Source organism: Coenobita brevimanus, chromosome 77 (genome assembly GCF_032717465.1).
Source record: "Coenobita brevimanus isolate Jiangsu-jjx chromosome 77, ASM3271746v2, whole genome shotgun sequence".
Classification (NCBI taxonomy): Eukaryota; Metazoa; Arthropoda; class Malacostraca; order Decapoda; family Coenobitidae; genus Coenobita; species Coenobita brevimanus.
The window spans coordinates 2,293,524-2,313,408 of record NC_137030.1 but is presented as its reverse complement, the minus strand read 5'-3'; the positions used below and the strand labels follow the sequence as shown (position 1 = coordinate 2,313,408).

Genomic DNA, 19,885 nt, shown 5'->3' with positions numbered 1-19,885 from the left:
CCCCTCTAAACAGGTATATTGAGCTTTGGAGAATTTTTGAGGGATAGGTATACCCTTTACTAAACCCCTTATGTTCAGGGGGTTTTGTAAGCTAAATAAAATCATCTGGTAATAGTAAGAGTAAAAAGTATATTATCACTGTGAATGGTAACAGTAGCTAGACTATTTTATATTTTTTCTAGTGTTTGCCTTATATTTCGTGTTGCACTCAACAGATGTAGTCCACAGTAATTTTTGCAGTCATTTCAATCACCATTACTCTTGTACATAAGTACAGTTACAGGCTTTTTATAAAGTTTTTAAAGATATGGGAACGATGGATGTGAGAATAAACAGAATATCATGTCACTGAAAAGATTACTGTAGTTTACCTGGATACAAGTGATTATGTTTACACTTGTGTACAGTGCCCAATCATTACTACTAAAATGATTGTGTTAAAGTACAACTAAGATCTCTGAGATTATTCATTCCTCAAACCAGTATACACAGTGCTAAAAGTGGTAAAAACAGGGTAAGTCCAGTACACCAGACCACATTGCTTGGGTGGAAATTGGGTTGAGATGCCGTTGCTGTTTTTGATGAGACAAGTTATCAGTACAGTATCCACACGGGTTACAAAAATCAAAGGCCACAGTTTGGGTGTTAAACCTACAAGTTTATTTTAACAAAGCCTTAACCTAACATAAAGCTCACTTAACTAATAATAGTGATACCAGTGTAAACATTTTTCTCATAGTCTAGTCTAGTGACTCTTGGTGCAAAGGTGTTATAGTTGTGGTGGTCAGAACTAGTTATAAAAAACAGGTGCTATCCAAAGCCATTAGGTGTTTGGGTTGAAAAAGAAAAGTAATTCAAGAAAAGCAAATGCATCTAGGGTTGTCATAGTAGGTTGCCATGGGTGTGGTGTAGTTCAAAGATACCAAAAGGTGCTCCCTTAAACTTCGTTGGTGGACTCCTCTTTTTCACCTGAAATGAAAAAGTAGAGAAGTAATTACTATATTAATCTTTTAACTCCCAGATAGTTTTACTGGGCCTAAGAAATTAAATATAGTCCTCATCGACCCCTGTCTTACAAGAGTACTCAACTAGGCAAAGTATATGCTGATAATTTCGGAAGTAAGCAATAGTAGGACATCATCATAGTGGCCACCCCTTACCAGTCCTTTCCAGTGAAACAGTAGCCGATGCCCGAGTTTCTCCCTCAGAGTTTGTGGCCACACAGGTGTAGACACCGAGGCTTTGTTTGGAAATACGCATGATCTGCACCCAGCCAGTTACCATGTAGGGCTCGGGTCCACCACGCACTTGGACGGCAATGGAGGGGTCGTCACCTGTGGATACCAGAGTTTAGTGAGTGGAAAGTTTTCTGCAGTAAGTGAAACATTTCATGGACAAGTTCTAACAATGCATGACATAGGAATCTGAAACAGCTACATGCCATGTTGAAATACACAGTGAAAGCTCTTGCGTATCAGCACAGTACAGTACTGCAGGCAGCAAAATAGATGACAGTATTTAGTTATCACTGAATAAAGTATCGGTAAGTTGGTTGTATTTATACAGGTACACTATGTAATGTAGTGACTAGTGCAAATATTGAAGAGTGCAGAGTAGAATTTATAATGACGTTATTCAAATTTATTTAGCTATGGCCAAAGTAGAACTTGTGAGCATGCACAGTTAATACAGGGACCAGTTGGCTAACTATACTCACTTGGACTTTTAACTGCCTTTAGCTTACATACAGTTAAGTCCTTGTTATGACTCACCTTTTTTTGTTACTCTGCCCTAAGTCCACAATAAATTGGAGAAAGAATGCATGTTAAACTACTAGTGCCACGTGTGATGCTGATTTGCCATTTTTTCCCAATTAACAATGCAAGTTTTAGGGTAAAGCTGAGGCATATTGAAACATATCCCTGATTTATAAGGCAGACTAGCTGTACATGGACATTCTTGCTGAGCCTCACTTATTTGACAGTTTGCATGAAGATAAATTATTTAATATACATTACATGCGTAAAGACAACTGGTTTTACATTCTTGGCATTTTCAGTGAAGACAACTGACTACATACTTGGCAGTTTGAGAGAAGATCCATCAGGTCGGTTTAGTTCCCAGCTAATCTCAGGGACGGGGTAACCCTTTGCTTCGCAGTCCAGCACTAGGATGCTGCCTAGTGGTCGCACCTTGTCCTCGGGACGGGTGTTGATCTTTGGCTCTGGCACAAATAAAGTAGAGCTGGGGTCAAAAGTTCGACAGTCAGTCTCCTCTACCTCTTGCTTTCCTCTGCTGGCTAATATATGTCAGTTAAGAGAGGCTTGGTATCTATAATTATTCATCTTTTATGTTTCTCACTCTTCTCTGCTGGTCAGTATTCCTAAGCTGAGAGGCTTGTTGAATTTCAATGCCCACAGATGATGCATAAGGGAGAATAGGATGCACATGCCCAAAGTACAATGTAGATGCTGTGGAATAGAAGGCAAACTTTTGTCTCTACGAGGAAAATTTAGCAGAGGCAGTGTTTAGGAAGGGATATTCCTTTTTAAATATAAACCCCACAATACAAAAATGTATAACACTTTTATCTGATCCTCAAATATGGTTTTGTGTGCTTTACAATTCATTGTGGGTTACTTTTATATAGACCAAATGAACATCAAGATACTGTAGAAAAATACAGTACATCATTGGAAGATCAAAATACATAATTGTCTTAACTTTTGATTGGTGAACAACATAACCCACCCTGCTCTGTACCCACCTGCTTTGCATGGGCCCCGAATGGAGACAAACAGTTCAGGATTTTCAGCTGTCTTTTGCAGAAGGTGGCAGAGAGTCTCGTAGGTGACACCATCTGAGCCACACACAGCACCCTCCTCACCGCAAGTACAGATCGTTTCATCAGAGTCCTGGACAAGGGGAAGGGAAGAAACTTTATTGTATGATGATCTTTTAAATTTCTTGCAATCACTAATAATTTTCCTTAGCTTAGGAGACCCTTTCACCCACATAGTGAGGGAATTATCTATTAATCTCTTCATCATAATGATGTCTTTGTTTAAGCCTTGCTGCTGCCAGATTATATTTAGGTTAGGACAATGTGCCTTCCTCATCCCATGTACAGATCACTTCAGAATCCTGTGCACTGAGAAGGGAAGTTGTTATGCATTAATGTCTTCCGCTAATGCCAGATGATTTTATTTTGCTTAGGAGACCCCTCTGTAATCAGTGCTTTAGGAATACTTTTTATTAACCTATCCAGGGACATCTTTTTGTTATTCTTACTACCAACAGAAAGCTGTAATCTCCTTAAGAGAACCCCCAATCCTCCCTTCCCCAAAGGTATGAGATTAGAAGCAGAGTCCATTAAGGCTTTTATGGGAACCTTGTTTGTTTATTTATTTTACTTATTGTTACCACCATATAATTTTTAATCAAGTCAGAACGCATTCTGATTTTTAGCTCAAGCTAAAAGCATACGATTTACATCGAGGAGAGTCCCATGAGTGTTTCCTTTCAGTGATCCAGAATCTAGGACACAGTCTCTCCTCTCATCCCTCCTCTTCCCCAAACCCTCTCCTCTCTCACCCCTCCTCTCCCTCGAACTCATTTCACCCTCGTACCCTCGTCTCTCTCACCCCTCCTCTTCCACCCAAGCCTCTCCTCACTCACCCCTCCTCTCCCTCCCAGTCCTAAGCATCTCCTCACTCACCCCTCCTCTCCCTCCCAACCCTCTCCTCTCTCACCCATCCTCTCCCTCCCAACTCTCTCATCTCTCATCCCTCCTCTCCCTCCCAACCCTCTCCTCTCTCACCCCCCTCTCCCTCCCTATGTTCTCACCCCTCCTCTGCCTCCCCACCCACTTCCTAGCTGAATAAGTCTCCTCTTCTGGACACAAGGGGTATCTCATTTGCAGCTGGGTTTGACTGGAGGGTTGGAGGGTACGAAACAAAACAGGGAGGGAGTAGAAGGAAGGGAGGTAGTTGAGATATGAGAAAATATTCAAGAAGTGGGGAAATAAAAGGGAAAAAATGGTGAACACAGTAGTAATGATAGTAATAGTAGTAGTAGTGGTAGTAGTAGTAGTAATAGTAGTAGTAGTAGCAGCAGCAATAGTTGTAGTAGTAGTAGTAGTAAGAAGTAGTAGTAGTAGTAGTAGTAGTAGTATTTAACCCCAACCTCTTCTAGACGTGAACCCAGTGGACTAGAGGATCAAGTTGCCCATCTCTTACAGTTCACCATCCTCGTTCCGGGAGATAGGGAGGGAACTAAGGGACGTTTGTATAACCAGGCAGTGGAGCTGCCCAGTTACATCAGTGCCACCACGTGAAGGAGAAAACTGAGAGAGGAGTGGGAAAAGAGAAGGGAAGAGTGTGAATGTGAGAGTGAAAGGAAGGGAGACAGAGGAGAAAACAGACAGGGAGTAGAGAAAGGGAAATGGAGGGAGTGACAGAGGAAGATAGTGAGATATGTGAGAAATAGACGGAGTAGAGGGAGAAGAATTGTGGAGTATGAGGGGGAACTGGGGGGCAGTGAAGAAAGAAAAATGGAATTGAGAGGGAGTGGAAGGAGAATGGTGTGATGCAAGAGGCCAATGAGAAAGAGAGAGAGAGAGAGAGAGAGAGAGAGAGAGAGAGAGAGCTCACTAGTGAAATATGAAACCTTGAGAAAGAAAGAAGACAGCTGGTAGGGGCAAGGAGGGGTGGCATGATGGAAGGAGAAAGTGAGGGAAAAGTGGAGAAAGGAGGAGGACGAGAAGAAAAGAAGAGAGAGAGAGAGAGAGAGAGAGAGAGAGAGAGAGAGACGAGCGGGCTCCTTACATCAATAAACAGTCTCATGTGCTGTGTGTGTGTGTGTGTGTGTGTGTGTGTGTGTGTGTGTGTGTGTGTGTGTGTGTGTGTGTGTGTGTGTGTGTGTGTGTGTGTGTGTTGGTCCTTCCCTGCCCTACCCTTCTCCTTTCCCTGTCCTGTCAAGCCCACGATATATCGCGGTCAAGCCCATCCCCGTCCTATCCCATCCTACCCTACACTACCCTACCTTACCCTACCCTACCCTATCCTACCCTACCCTATCCTACCTTTGAGACCCTGTAATAAGAGGGGTCTATATATCGTGGGTCTATCCTACCCTACCCTACCCTATCTACTTCACCATCTCTGGCCTATTAGGGGGTCAACGCTCTATATAACATAACCAGGAGAGAGAGAGAGAGAGAGAGAGAGAGAGAGAGAGAGAGAGAGAGAGAGAGAGATGGCTGTTGTAATGACGTCACCCCCAGACATAGCTTGACTCAACCACACATTCACTGTCCTCCTTAACTTTTCACCCCCACACTCACAAATACATAATTATACAAATGTTCATACACTCCTGTACAGTAGGCTACACCCACGCAAACTTCTTTTTAGTACGCACAGACACACGTACAGTATTAATTTTATATATGTGCAAGCCTATATATTTGTGCGCTGGATGTACTCGTATTTCGTGTTTTGTGTATGGATGGAAGGAATGTGTGTGTGTGTGTGTGTGTGTGTGTGTGTGTGTGTGTGTGTGTGTGTGTGTGTGTGTGTGTTAGTCATTCACACTGCAGACTTCATTTAATCCAACTAAAGTGAAACTTTAGCAAACTTAAGTTGGATTAAAGTGCCACATCAGTCCAACTTAAGTTGAATTAAAGTGCCACTTTAATCCAACTTAGGTTGGAAATTTGTGTCCCCGAAAGGGAAAAAGGGAAGAAAATAAATCCAATTGGAATCTAGGGAAATTTTGGCTAAGAACAATATTTTGCACAGAGAATGGACGTTCTGAGCAGGTCCTTTATGAGAGATCTATTTCCGAGCTCCCTCCGTGAATGTTTACCAGTGTTATATTAGCGCTCTTGCAGTCCAGTGTGGTTACTGAGTCTTAGGACCGGAAGCACAAGAGCACAGTTTCCCTATGGCACTGGTGAGCCTATCCCTCTTGCATTTTTTCGTTTTACGGCGCCGACACTCATGGCAAGAGTTACCAAGGTGATCACTCCCCCTCCCCAGTGCAATTTTCGTCTATCCTACCACTTCATATTGATGAACAAAGAAATTCAGGCAGAAGAACCAAAGCCTCACGTACTTCACAGACGAATCAAGGCAGTTTTTTTATACCATCATGGAATGTTGCATCAAGCCAGAAGCGACACCAGTGTCCATAGCGTACAGTTCAGACATTTCCAACTTTCTCCCATTGGAGGAACTCTGTCATGGTGGTTGAGTAACAGCCTCCCTTTATGTCTGTCCTGACCGTGACCACCAGTTAGTTCACAATTTCAGCTTATGATGTCGATCGATTTCAATACTGAAGGAGTGGAGCAGATAATGAAGAAGTATAAATTATCAATTCCAGTCCTGCGGAATTTCGATGCCATGGACCCTTCCAGCATCGTGAATATGACTGTCCTCTCTGTCATACCTCATGCAACTCACTTTCCAATCATGGTTCCAGTGGAGGATTTAAATGGACTAATTGACACTAAGTGGCGTTTACCTCTCAACACGAGTAGAGGAAGATGTATTTGAATACTGTAGATGTTTTGGATTAATAAAAACCAAACTGACGAACCAGTTAAAAATTACACTCAATTGGGTATTGCATGCAAAAACAGCTTTTAACGATAATATCTGCTATATCAAGAATATCTGTCTAGCCATCTCAAGAGGATGAAATCTACGGAACTGAGGACTCGGATTATTAGACTCTTAAGTTTTGTACTGTATCCCTTATGATTAAAATGGTGTTCAGAATGCATAATGTACTTTATAACCATGTATTTTATAAAATATGGTGCTGCCAATATTTTAACCGCATTTTGTAACGTATGGCGCTGTCAATACTTTAACCACATATTTTGTAAAATATGGAGCTGTCAGTACTTTAGTGAGCTCAGTTACTTAGCAGACAATAAAGGGAAATTTCATGGCAAAAAGGGAAATTTCAAGAGCATAGTAAGGGAAATTTAGCCGAGTTCACTTGGGACCACTGAAATCGCCAGTTTCCCCCCAGACATGAGAGCGTGAGTGTGCTGTGCAAAAAAATGAATTGAATTTAAATATTTATTATTGTAAAATGGAAAATGTTGACACGTTAATCTGCAATTAACTCACAGTATTCCACTGTGGATTAAATTGAGGGATAAAACTTGACAGTTGTTCTAAAAGCCAGTGTGAAATAATCTGGACTTAATGAAAGTCGTGGATGCTGCTGGAAAGTAAACAAGGAAGGCGTGGATGTAACATGTTCGAAAAATTAACGTGTAATTATCGAAACGTGATGAAAGCCGTCCATGAAATTATTTATATTTGTCATGCAAGATAACATGAAGTTGTTTAGATGGATTAGTCGTGCATGAAGCTTAGTAACTTTTGAAATGGTTACGTGGATCTCGACGTCCATTTCGCCTGGGAAAACCTTTAAGGACAGTATAGCCATGGATATCGTAGTTTTTATTCTCAGCAGTGTACAGTATTTGCCAACTAAAATCACCGCCTTTTCTTCTACAAGCTTCTCCGTCAACTCAAATATATGTCAGCAGAATGTTTGTTTACCTTCAAGACCCATGTGGTTAGATCTGCTTTTCTCTGACAAATATATGTAAAGTAGTCATACTCCCATTACTCCAACTTGGCATACTTTTACCATCTCCCCGTCTTGAATAGTGAGTTGTAACGGTTGATAATACTAGGAAGTGATGCAGGTTACAAAAAAAATACTATGGAAAGGATGTTATGTCATAGTATTGTCTTATTTTGCCACCGTGCTACAAAATTTAAATTACAAAAGTACGAAAAACTGATTCAAACTAAGGAGGTGTAGTTTAATCTGTCGGCGAGTTGTTTACGCACCAGCCTATTTAAAAAAGAAATCCAAGAATGTACTGACCTAAAAATTTACCCTAGTCAGTTTCATCAAATATTTGGAAATGGTAAATCGTGGGCAAGTGGAAAACCAAGGAAAAATTGCAAATACGAATGAAACAAGTTAATAAAAACAGAGAGAGAGAGAGAGAGATTAACTTTGCCATGTACTGCAATAAGGGACGACCAACCTTAAGTGATTTGTAAGTGTGAAGTAATTATTTCATGTATGCCGTAATGAGCCGACTGGAAGGTAAGTAGAGCCTAATTATTTTGTTTATTGTAGTTTGGAAGTAATTGTTTAGTTTTTCGTTATGTGCTGGCGGTTTGATTTGGGCGATATTCTAATACGGTTAGGAAAGTTACAAACACCTCTTCCTTACCGATTTATTTATGATTCTGCTTCGTTACTATATTCTTGTGTTTTATGCTTGCTAGTGTCGATATAGAAAAGGTAAGAAGCAAACCAGTTGATATTTGGACTGTTGCATTTTTACTACGGTATTTATTGCTTTATTCGAATTTCAAGTTTTAATGCACAGTGATATATATTGACCACTGCCAGCTATTTATGCGATGTCGTGGTTTAAAAGTGTGTGTGTGTGTGTGTGTGTGTGTGTGTGTGTGTGTGTGTGTGTGTGTGTGTGTTAATTCTTATTTCCCCCCCGTCATGTTACTGCGTAGACCCCTGGACCTGTGTGTGTGTGTGTGTGTGTGTGTGTGGAGGGGGGGCTGCCAGATGGTTGGTATACCGTAGGAGAAGGTAAACACTGATCTCAACATAGCAGTTTGTTTACACTGGCATCACAACAGCTAGGATATACACTACACTAATCTACACCTTCACTACACTACACTACACCTCACTACACTACACCTACATTACACATACTAAGCCTTCATTATCTCCATACATCCTGACTACACCAATTTTATTAACCTACATTCATTTTATCCTCATGTTTCCTATGTTGTTTTGTAGTGGTCACAGATACCATTACACACACACACACACACACACACACACACACACACACACACACACACACACACACACACACACACACACACACCATCTTAGCTACACTCACTACAACACACTACATCTTAACTACACTTCCCACACTTTGGCTACACTCACTACAACATCCTATCTCCCCTACACCTATCTTACTGTCTGTAGTCAGATTCACATCATCACTACATTATTCACTACACTCACTTCACTTTTCATTCACATGTCACATCCCCTTTCTGGCTTATGGTATTTACATTTGAAAATCTATAGTCCTTTTACCTTAACTTGGCCCAGATTTTCGTTATTTGGCATTTAAGTTCACGTAGCTCAGAATAAGACAACACAATGGCTCTACATCCCTTACGTAGCACTTCTTCGTGACTATAGCATCATATTGTAGTGTCGGTCTCTTGTTACAGCCAAGTATTCAAGATGGAGAGATGGAAATTTTAGGCCAAGTTAAGATGAAAGGAGTAGAGTGTATTATTCACAGCAGCTTCCTATATGCTCATCACCTACATTACTACTCTCTCCCCAACTTGCCTACACCCACGCATACACCTACACATATCCTGGCAGGCGATGAGAAACACACACACACACACACACACACACACACACACACACACACACACACACACACACACACACACACACACACACCGAAACTGAAATTGTGGATATTAATTTTTCTGACTTTTTGCCATCATAATTTGAGAGAGAGAGAGAGAGAGAGAGAGAGAGAGAGAGAGAGAGAGAGAGGCTAGTGAAGGCCACGTGGAACCATAACAAACCCCGCCTTGTGTGTCATCCCCACGAGAGAGAGAGAGAGAGAGAGAGAGAGAGAGAGAGAGAGAGAGAGAGAGAGAGAGAGTAAAATCACGCATCATAGCTAGGATAAAACAAGATATATATATTTTTTTAAAGCGCCCTGAGAGTTATCACGACACTGCTGTAGCCTCTTGAACCCGATGACTTTTTTCTTTTTTCTTTTTTTTCTCTCTATTTTTTCATTATACGATTTTCTTCAATTTAAGGAGAGAAATCCGGGCTGTGAAGGGGTTAAGGGAGGCTGTTTATTACCGTATCACTATAAATCGTCTCTCCAAAGCATATGAAAATCGCCAGGAAAGGGTGAAAGGAGAGGGAGAGGGTAAGGGGAAGTAGGGGAGTAGGAGGTAGGAAGAGGAGTGAAGGGAGAGTTAGAAGGAAGGGATGTTAGAAGAAGGGGAGTAGGAGGTAGGAAGAGGAGTGAAGGGAGAGTTAGAAGGGAGGCTGTTGGAAGGAGGAGAGTAGGAGGTAGGAAGAGGAGAGGAGGGAGAGTTAGAAGGGAGGGGTGTTGGAAGGAGGGGAATAGGAGGTAGGAAGAGGAGTGGAAGGAGGGTTAGAAGGGAGGGGTGTTGGAAGGAGGGGATGAGTGGAGGGAGAGTTAAGAGGGAGGGGGTAAGGAGGGGGAGGGAGGTGGGAAAAGGAGGAGTGGAGAAGAGTTAGGATAGGGAGAGTCAGGAGAAACAGGGAAGGCATAGGAAGTAGGAAAAGCAGTGGAGAGTTAGGATAGGGAGGGAGTCAGATGAAACAGGGAGAGTTTGGAGAGGGAGGGGTAGGAGAAATAGTGAGTTATGATGAAGGGAGAGAAGATTGAGCGACTTGAGAGGAAGGGCGTCTCGTGAGAGGGAAGGAGAGTTGGGAGAAAGAGGGAGAGTTAGGAGGGGGAAGGAGATTTAGAAGAGGGAAGGAGAGAGTTGTAGAGTTACGAGAGGGAAGGAGGAAGTTAGAAGAAGGAGGGAGAGATAGAAGAAGAAAGGAGAGTTTGAGAGGGAGGAAGGGTAAAGAGGGAGAGGGAGTGACTTAAAAGAGAGAGAGAGCGTTATGAGAGAGAGAGAGAGAGAGAGAGAGAGAGAGAGAGAGAGGGAGGAGGGAGAGTTATAAGAGAGAGAGAGAGAGAGAGAGGGAGGAGGGAGAGTTATAAGAAGGGAGGGTTAGGGGAGGAATGGAGAGTTAGGAGGGAGAGTCAGCAGTAGATGAGAGTTAGAAGAGGGAGGAAGGGTTGTGAGAGATGGAGAGTTAAAAGAGGGAGGAAGAGTTGTGAGGAAGGGAGAGTTATGAGAGGGAGGGAGGGAGGGAGGGTAGAAAGGGAGAGAGGGTGCTAAATGACAGACAGACTGAAGGACAAAGGGCATACCAACCAGACATGTGGGGGGGAGGGTAAATAATGTACATGAAGAGGAGAACAGCGTTAGGAAAGAGGAAAAAAATGAAAGTAAGAAAGAAAAAGAAAAGCAAAGGGAAATGGAGAGGAGGGATGGGAAAAAAAGGAAAAATGGAGAGAAAGGAAAGGGAGGAAAGGAAGAAAAATGAAACATGTAAGAGAGAGAGAGAGAGAGAGAGAGAGAGAGAGAGAGAGGGAGGGAGGGAGGGAAAGAGAATGAAGAGTCTGTCTAACATACAGTAAGGAAGCAATTATAAAGAAATTTGACTCCCCCCCCCGTCTCATTCCTTGCCTTTCTCCTTACACATTTTACCCTTTCTGTTTTGACTCTCTCTCTCTCTCTCTCTCTCTCTCTCTCTTTCTCTCTCTCATTGTTTAGAGAAGCGGTAAGTGGGAGAAAAGTGAAGGAAAGGGTAAGTGAATGTGAAAGTGAGATAACCAAGTGAATGTGTGTGTGTGTGTGTGTGAGAGAGAGAGAGAGAGAGAGAGAGAGAGAGAGAGAGAGAGAGAGAGAGTAAACAAGGGGTGCAAGGCAGGAAGGAGTGTAGGCAGGGTATGTTATGATAACCTACACCCTGCCTCACCCTCTTCTGCCTCACCCTCACTCACTCTCTGCCTCACTCTGCCTTACTTTCTGCTTCACCCTCACTCTCTTTCTGCCTAACCCTCTCTCTCGATCTGCCAAATCCGGCTGTCTCCTTCCTCACTCTCTGCCTACCCTTAATACAAGCCAACTGTAAGCCATGTCCAAATTAAACGATCATAATGAACAAAAATCAACCCAGAAACAGGATCCAACCCTCTTACCATAAACAAGATGGCGGATTTGTGTACATTATAAAGATCCCATACCACTTTCCTTTCGTTTTTATATTATTAAAGTGGTCTCATCCGATTCGTGAAAGTTACCGTCCCTGTTATCTGCTATTTACTGACCAAATAGAATAGTGTTTTATCATCTTAACCGTATAATAATAATAATAATAATAATAATAATACCTCTTTCCATGAAGAAGTAATTGGGTCGTCTATAATCTGTAAAAAATTATGGGTAAAAGTGGGATCAAACTCCCCCCACTAAGAATCGAGCCCTGTCTCTGTCGGGCCGGCAACTAATAACATCAAAAAACCGTAAAAATAAGTATTAAATGCATACAGAGGGTGATAGGAGTCTAGCAATAGCACCGGGAATGCTTAAAGTAGCACTGTTAGCACGATGCACAATAGACAAAGCCACAGATAGACAGGATAGAGAATTCCTTGCAACCATTAAAGCTATTTCACCTTTGATGCAAATTTTTGTCCTTTTCAAGATTATTTCACAGTTCAGTAACACAAAATAAAAAAAAGGTACTGTTGGACATCCTTTCCATATCAGTTTTTTCGTGGCCATCGTCAGCTGGTAACAATTCAACATTCAAGTTGGGGAGAAGGTAGTTAGAAGCCAAGTCTGAGTAAAGAACACTGTAACATTTTCTAAACCACTGTCTCGTGTTAGCAGACTTCAGCTGCGCAGATTCCCTCCAAATAACCTTGAAGATGCACTTGGGCCTTATGGCCGTATTCTCATCGGGAATCTCCCCAACACCCCTTCTTTATTTGATTCATTTTTGGATACGGCTAGTCAATATGTAGGCTATGTCGTTCAGGCTGAGTTTGGTGGCATTTGAATGATTTAAATGACACAGAAAGGGAAAGGGAAATGTTCTCCCAAGCTAGACCTTATTAGATCATATAGCCAGAAAAGAATGGTTAAGTAGTAAGAAGCAAAATAACTCGCTTAGGAAAAGGTGTTAGGGAACCTCCGTACCCGACGAGAATGACATTAGAGGTGGTTTTTGTGAGCTGCATGTTTCACCATCTACCCACTGCTCTAGCTTAAAGATCCATAACCCCTTTTAGCTCTGTTGATGGCCAGGTGTAGTCAGACGGGAGGATTTAACCTAGTAACCAAGGAGACTCATTTCCACCTCCCAGCCAATGTCCCTTTTAGCTCTGTTGATGGCCAGGTGTAGTCAGACGGGAGGATTTAACCTAGTAACCGAGGAGACTCATTTCTTACTCCTAAGGTTCGAATTTCATGCAGTCACCATTTGTTATTCAGTATTTAAGAATGACCCAGTACTGTCGTGTGAAAAAAAAAAATGGATGGCCATGGCGTTCAGTGATCTAGGTTAGCTGGAGAACCCCCTAACACCTCTATCTCAGCGATTTATTTTTGCATAGGAATCATTAACAGCCCTTTGTGCAAAAAAATGTCTTATAAACACAAAGGAGTATCAAGCTACATAATAAGGGAGAGAGAGAGAGAGACCCTAAGAATACGTGAAGAATTACCTCACAGTTAAAAGTTTCCCAGTAGATATAATAAATGAATAAATAAAAACACTATGGTCACTGAAACAACCCAACTTCACTTCAACAAACCAACATCATCTTTTCGGGGGATAGGGAGGGAGTTGGGGGAGGGGTTAATTATATATGGAGATTCAAATAAAGCATGTCATAATTAAAGTTGATCATGAGGTCTAATAACGCGTTGTAACATTGTTGGAAATGTTGAGCAGTTTCCCAGACGAGGGGTAATTGAGAGAGATGGGAGATGGCGACTGGGAGGCGAGATGTTTTGTGTTGCTAGGCGATTTCTCTCTTTCTTTCTTACACACACACACACACACACACACACACACACACACACACACACACACACACACACACACACACACACACATCTCTAGAATCTAGCCTCAACTTTACGGTCAAATGGTCAAGGAATTATCTCAAATGGTTCCACGTGCTCTCTCTCTCTCTCTCTCTCTCTCTCTCTCTCTCTCTCTCTCTCTCTCTCTCTCTCTCTCTCTCTCTCTCTCTCAGGCTATCGTAATCACTTTGTTATTCTTTGTCTTCTTCTTCGTCTTCTTGTTGTTATTATTATTATTATTATCATTATTAGAAGATGGGAGGGCCAGGGGTGAATGAGAACAGCAGTCTTTGTAACCAAGACGTAGCATTCAGTCTATAAGTGGACCAGTTCTGTCAGATTGAAATAAACTATAATTTTATAATCATACACCATTGTCAGTCCTCTCCACAACGCCCTTACATGCTGGGATTGTTGATAATGTTGATGATAAACTGTACTCACGTCAATGTTAATCTCTACATGCCTCGAATAAGGTGGGTTCGTTTATGATGATGATGATGAAGATAATAATGATGATGATGGTAGTGAAGATGTAGAATATTGATATGATGAAAAATGCCACTGAATGCTGGTACTCACGCGAATGTTAGTCCTGGCGTTGCGCTCTAGATAGTTTCCCCATTCCCCGTACACGTTGGATTCGTTAATGATGATGATGATGAAGATAATAATGATGATAATGAAGAAGATGAAAAATACTAATAAATATCCATACTCACGCCAATGTCAGTCCTAGCGGTGCATTCTAAGTATTCGCCACATCCCCCGTACACGTTGAATTCGCTGATGATGATGATAACGAAGAAGGTGAAAAATACCGATATGATGAAAAATACTGAAAAATATCCATACTCACGCCAATGTCAGTCCTAGCGGTGCATTCTAAGTACTCTCCACATCCCCCGTACACGGTGAGTTCGTCCGGCATGTCACACCTTTGTCCTAATCCACGGGCACACACCTGGCAGCACCCACACGCGTCCATCACCACCCCCATAGGACACGACCCCACATCCTCACATGACGACCTGACCAGAAGATGAGAAGGATTTAGAGTCGGTTACGAGGGATTTACCTGAGCAAAAGATGAGAAGGATTTAGAGTCAGTTACGAGGGATTTACCTGAGCAAAAGATGAGAAGGATTTAAACTAAGTTACAAGGGATTTACCTGAGCAAAAGATGAGAAGGATTTAGAGTCGGTTACGAGGGATTTACGTGAGCAAAAGATGAGAAGGATTTAGACTAGGTTACGAGGGATATACCTGTGCAAAAGATGAGAAGGATTTAGAGTCGGTTACGAGGGATTTACCTGAGCAAAAGATGAGAAGGATTTATAGTTGGTTACGGGGGATTACCTGAGCAAAAGATGAGAAGGATTTAGAGTCAGTTACGAGGGATTTACCTGAGCAAAAGATGAGAAGGATTTAGACTACAGTAGGTTACGAGGGATATACCTGTGCAAAAGATGAGAAGGATTTAGAGTCAGTTACGAGGGATTTACCTGAGCAAAAGATGAGAAGGATTTAGACTAGGTTACGAGGGATATACCTGTGCAAAAGATGAGAAGGATTTAGAGTCGGTTACGAGGGATTTACCTGAGCAAAAGATGAGAAGGATTTATAGTTGGTTACGGGGGATTACCTGAGCAAAAGATGAGATGGATTTAGAGTCGGTTACGAGGGATTTACCTGAGCAAAAGATGAGAAGGATTTAGACTAGATTACGAGGGATATACTATTATTATTATTATTATTATTATTATTATTATTTTTTTTTTTTAGGTTAGGAGACACCAAATCCTCACAACATGATCTAGAAGCAGGAAGTTATGGGGGATTTTTCTGTTGTCTTTTTGAGGATAGAAGAGCGACACATCCTCACACGACGACCAGAGAAAGAGAAAAGATAGAGCTTAAGTTAGGAGAGATTTTTTGAGGATACAAGACCACAAAATCCTCACATAATGACGTGAGGAAGAGAACAGAAAGAATAGGAAGATGTAGTGTAGATTATGAGGGTTTTTGAGGATAGACGGCCATGTATCCTCATATGGCGACCTGAGGGAGAGAATAGGAGGATAGCTTAATTTTTTTTGTTTTTTTTGTTTTTTTTTTTGAGGATAGAAAACTCGAAAATCCTCACATGACCTCAACCAGAGAAAATGAAGGTACAGTTTAGTTTTTGAGGAATTTTTTTGAGGATAGAAGAAAATGAAATGGCGGGGGACAGGGCGACATGGAGACGATTTGTTTGTGGCCACCCCGTACGGGATTAAGGCGTCTGGCAATAGGTAGATAGATAGATAGATAGAAGACCCCCTATATCCTCACGTGACGACCTGAAAAAGAGAAGAGGAGAATTAAGAGTAGGTCTTTTTTTGTTTGTTTTGTTTTTTAGGTTTTGAGGATAGAAGACTCCAAAATTCTCACACGATCTGGTTAAACAGGAATATAAGTGACTGGATATTTAAAATTCTCTCTCTCTCTCTCTCTCTCTCTCTCTCTCTCTCTCTCCACAAAGGCCAGGGAAGGGCAAATGAGTCATGGGAAGGACAGGGAAGGGCATCAGCGTAATTTGTAGTTATTTAGACCATTCTCCCCAGACGTGTGACCTGGGGAAGGGAGGACACATGACACGTGACCCAAGGGAAGGACACATGACACGTGACCCCAAGGGAAGGACACATGACACATGACCCAAGGGAAGGACACATGACACGTGACCCAAGGGAAGGACACATGGCACGTGACCCAAGGGAAGAACACATGACACATGACCCAAGGGAAGGACACATGACACGTGACCCAAGGGAAGGACACATAACACGTGACCCAAGGGAAGGACACATGATACGTGACCCAAGGGAAGGACACATGACCCAAGGGAAGGACACATACTGTATACGTGACCCAAGGGAAGGACACATGACACGTGACCCCAAGGGGAGACATGACACGTGACCCCAAGGGAAGGACACATGACACGTGACACAGAAGAGGACAGTACGGTGTAATAAACAAAATAAGTCGCTTAGGAAATGGTGTTAGGGAGCTTTCTCAACCGACGAGAATACGGGCTTTGGTATTCAAGTTGCGGGAGTGGCAACACCTCATCCATAGCGATTTATTTTTGGATATGACTGGTCAGTATTCTTTTGTACGTTATTTACTTTTATTTATTTTTGGATATGGCTGGTTAATATTCTTGTCTGTGTTATTTATGCAGAGTATGGTGATATTGTAAGGATTTAGCCTATGTAACAGAACAGAAAGGTGTAATGAGCAAAATAAATCGCTTAGGAAAAGATGAAAAGAGTAAGGCGTAATAAAAAAAAATCGCTTAAGGTGAAAAAAGTAAAGTGTAATAAGTAAAATACATCGCTTTGGAAAAGTGAAATGGGTACGGTGTAATAATAAAAAAAATCGCTTAGGAAAAGGTGGTACGGTACGGTACTATAACGTGTCTCCCAAGCCCATGAGAATATTTAACAAGGGCTCTTTCAGATGTAATTAACAAGGCAATTTAGTCTGACCTTATTAAATTTGCAAGAGAAAACATGCTGGATTTTTATATGTTAATTGCTGTGATTAATTTAGTTTGGGTTTGATATTATGTGGTTCGTTGTGGCTGTGTATAATTTGCTTTACATATCTGACTGATGTTTTAGGTGGATAGATAGATAGATAGATAGATGGATTGATATACACAGACAGATATGTAGATAGATAGATAGATAAATAGATGGATGGATGGATATACACAGACGTATATATAGATAGATAGATAGATAGATAGATAAACTGACAGATAGATATGTAAATTGGCATAGGTGAGTAGGTTGGTAGACAGATACCGCAGAGAGAAAGAGAGAGAGAGAGAGAGAGAGGAGGTTTGTGAAGGCCACGTGTAACTATAACAAACCCCGCCTTGTGTATCACATAACAAAAAAAAAAGTAAAGAAAATAAAGATAAAAAAAAGCGAGAGGGGGCAAGTGTGGGTGGGTGTTGAGAGAGAGAGAGTGTGTTAGCCCCTTCAGTACGAGTTCTTTGCGAGCAGAATAAAGGCCATCAGATTGCATTTAAATCATTACAGCGATGGGGATTATTTTGAAGGTTTTTTTCATTCAGCTGAATTCCATCGTCTGATCTCATATCAATAATTTGGCGCAGATTTCGTCTTTTTGCAGCTATCATGCAGCTCAGTGGTAGAAAATGCTTCGGCTCTACATCGTTTCCATAGCACTTCTTTGTGACCAGCGATGACTTTTTTTCCTTCAGTTGAATTCAGTGTCGGGTCTTCGTCTTTTTGCAGCTTATATTACAAGCCTCATTGGCAGAAAATGCTACCGTACTGCTCTGCATCGCTTCCCCAGCTCTTCTTCATGACTAGCGTTGTGTTGTAGTGCTAGTATCTTGTTACAGACTCAGCATTCAAGTTTGTGAGATGGTAATTTTTGGCCAAGTTAGAGTAAAAGGAGTATAGTGATGATAAATACCAGATCCAGCCTTGATAGTGCAAAGAGTAACAGTTTCAGGTCGGGACTAAAGACGGGAAGATTATTTACTCATGGTTCTTACTCATGGTACTCTTTACTCATGAAATGGCGGGGGACAGGGCGACATGGAGGCGATTTATTTGTGGCCACCCCTTACGGGGATTAAGGCGTCTGGCAATAGATAGATAGACTCTACTTTCCGTATGGTACTCTTTATTCATGGTTCTTACACATGGTACTTATTTCTTCCTGCAGAAATAAAACATAATTTACGTACACTTTGAAATCTGTTATAACTGACGTACATTTTACAATCAGATATAATTTACATACCCGGTACATTTTTTTTTTTTTTCGTACGGTAATTAGGATTTGCTTCTGTAGGAGAGAGAGGAAGCATTTCCCGACTTTGTACTCTCCATTGAGTCCTTTCCTTATTCCTTCAGTCCGTGGAAAAAAAAAAAAAAAGAACTATCTGTTTATAGCCAGACGCCTTAATTCCGTAAGGGGTGGTCACAAACAAATCGCCTCCATGTCACCCTGTCCCCTACTAATTCGATGCCCTCCCCCCAGCTTACATCCCCCTTCACGTATACCATACCTCCATCCCTCCATCTCATCCTCGGTCACCCCCTTCCTCTTCCCCCTCCACCTCACTGACATAACCTACATTCTCATAGTTAGTCTTACTCTTTATCCTCTCCAGCCAAACCACCTCAGTGTATTTCTCCTAACGCATTCTATCACAGCCACATCCACACCACAACGCTTCTTCACTTCCTTATTTGTCAGTGTCTCTCCATGTAACTCCACATTCTCCTCTCAGATAACTTATTTTCACTGCTTTCGCTCTTTGACTTGTGTCCTTCCAACAAGGTCCAAGCTTCATTTCCATACTTTAGAGTGGGGATCATAGTACTGCCATGAAGCGACTTACTTCCATGCTCACCAGCAGTTGAAAAGGTTAATTTGACTCCCACTCTCCCTCTGAAATGACAGACTCACATACCCACGAAATATTGGTCAGTGTTACCTGGAATGAAAAAAACGTGGACCCACCTGTCACACTGGCCACACTGGATGTCAAGCCCCGCCGCCAGGGCCAACAGGAGGGCCACGGTCAGCCCCCACAGGGCCCTTCGCACCATGTTGCCTCACGCTCGTCTGACCAGCTGCCCTGGTCCCTACCCACCCACTACCCAAGCTTATCCCGGCCCAAACTGCCCTACCGCTGAGCAAAGGGGCACACAGCTCAGCTCTCTTATCTATTTACCCATCAATCTATTTGTCTATCAGTCTTTAGCCAGATGCCTTAATCTCGTAAGGGGTGGCCACAACCAAATCGACTCCATGTCACCCTGTCCCCTGTCATTTCGCTGCCCTTCCCCCAACTTACACCCCCCTCTCTCGAGATACTGCATCCCTCCATCTCATCCTCAGTCTCCCCCTCCCTCTTCCCCCTCCGAGCTGTCCTATACTGAGTAAAATCGTCTGACAGTAAAGAGAGGCAACACATCCACTTACACACATTTGACATTGGGTATCTTAATATCCATATGCCT

At 42.1% G+C, this 19,885-nt stretch overlaps 1 protein-coding gene across 1 annotated transcript; it reads right to left on the bottom strand.

Moving 5' to 3' along the window:
- Positions 1–622: 622 nt before the first annotated feature.
- Positions 623–19,521, bottom strand: LOC145408452 (insulin-like growth factor-binding protein-related protein 1). The gene is made up of 6 exons (XM_080279181.1): positions 19,383–19,521; positions 14,683–14,854; positions 2,768–2,915; positions 2,081–2,224; positions 1,161–1,334; positions 623–969 (listed from the first exon to the last, which is right to left on the bottom strand). The coding sequence occupies exons 1-6, from the start codon at positions 19,469–19,471 to the stop codon at positions 938–940; spliced, it is 759 nt and encodes a 252-aa protein (XP_080135307.1). The 5' UTR covers positions 19,472–19,521; the 3' UTR covers positions 623–937.
- Positions 19,522–19,885: the final 364 nt, after the last annotated feature.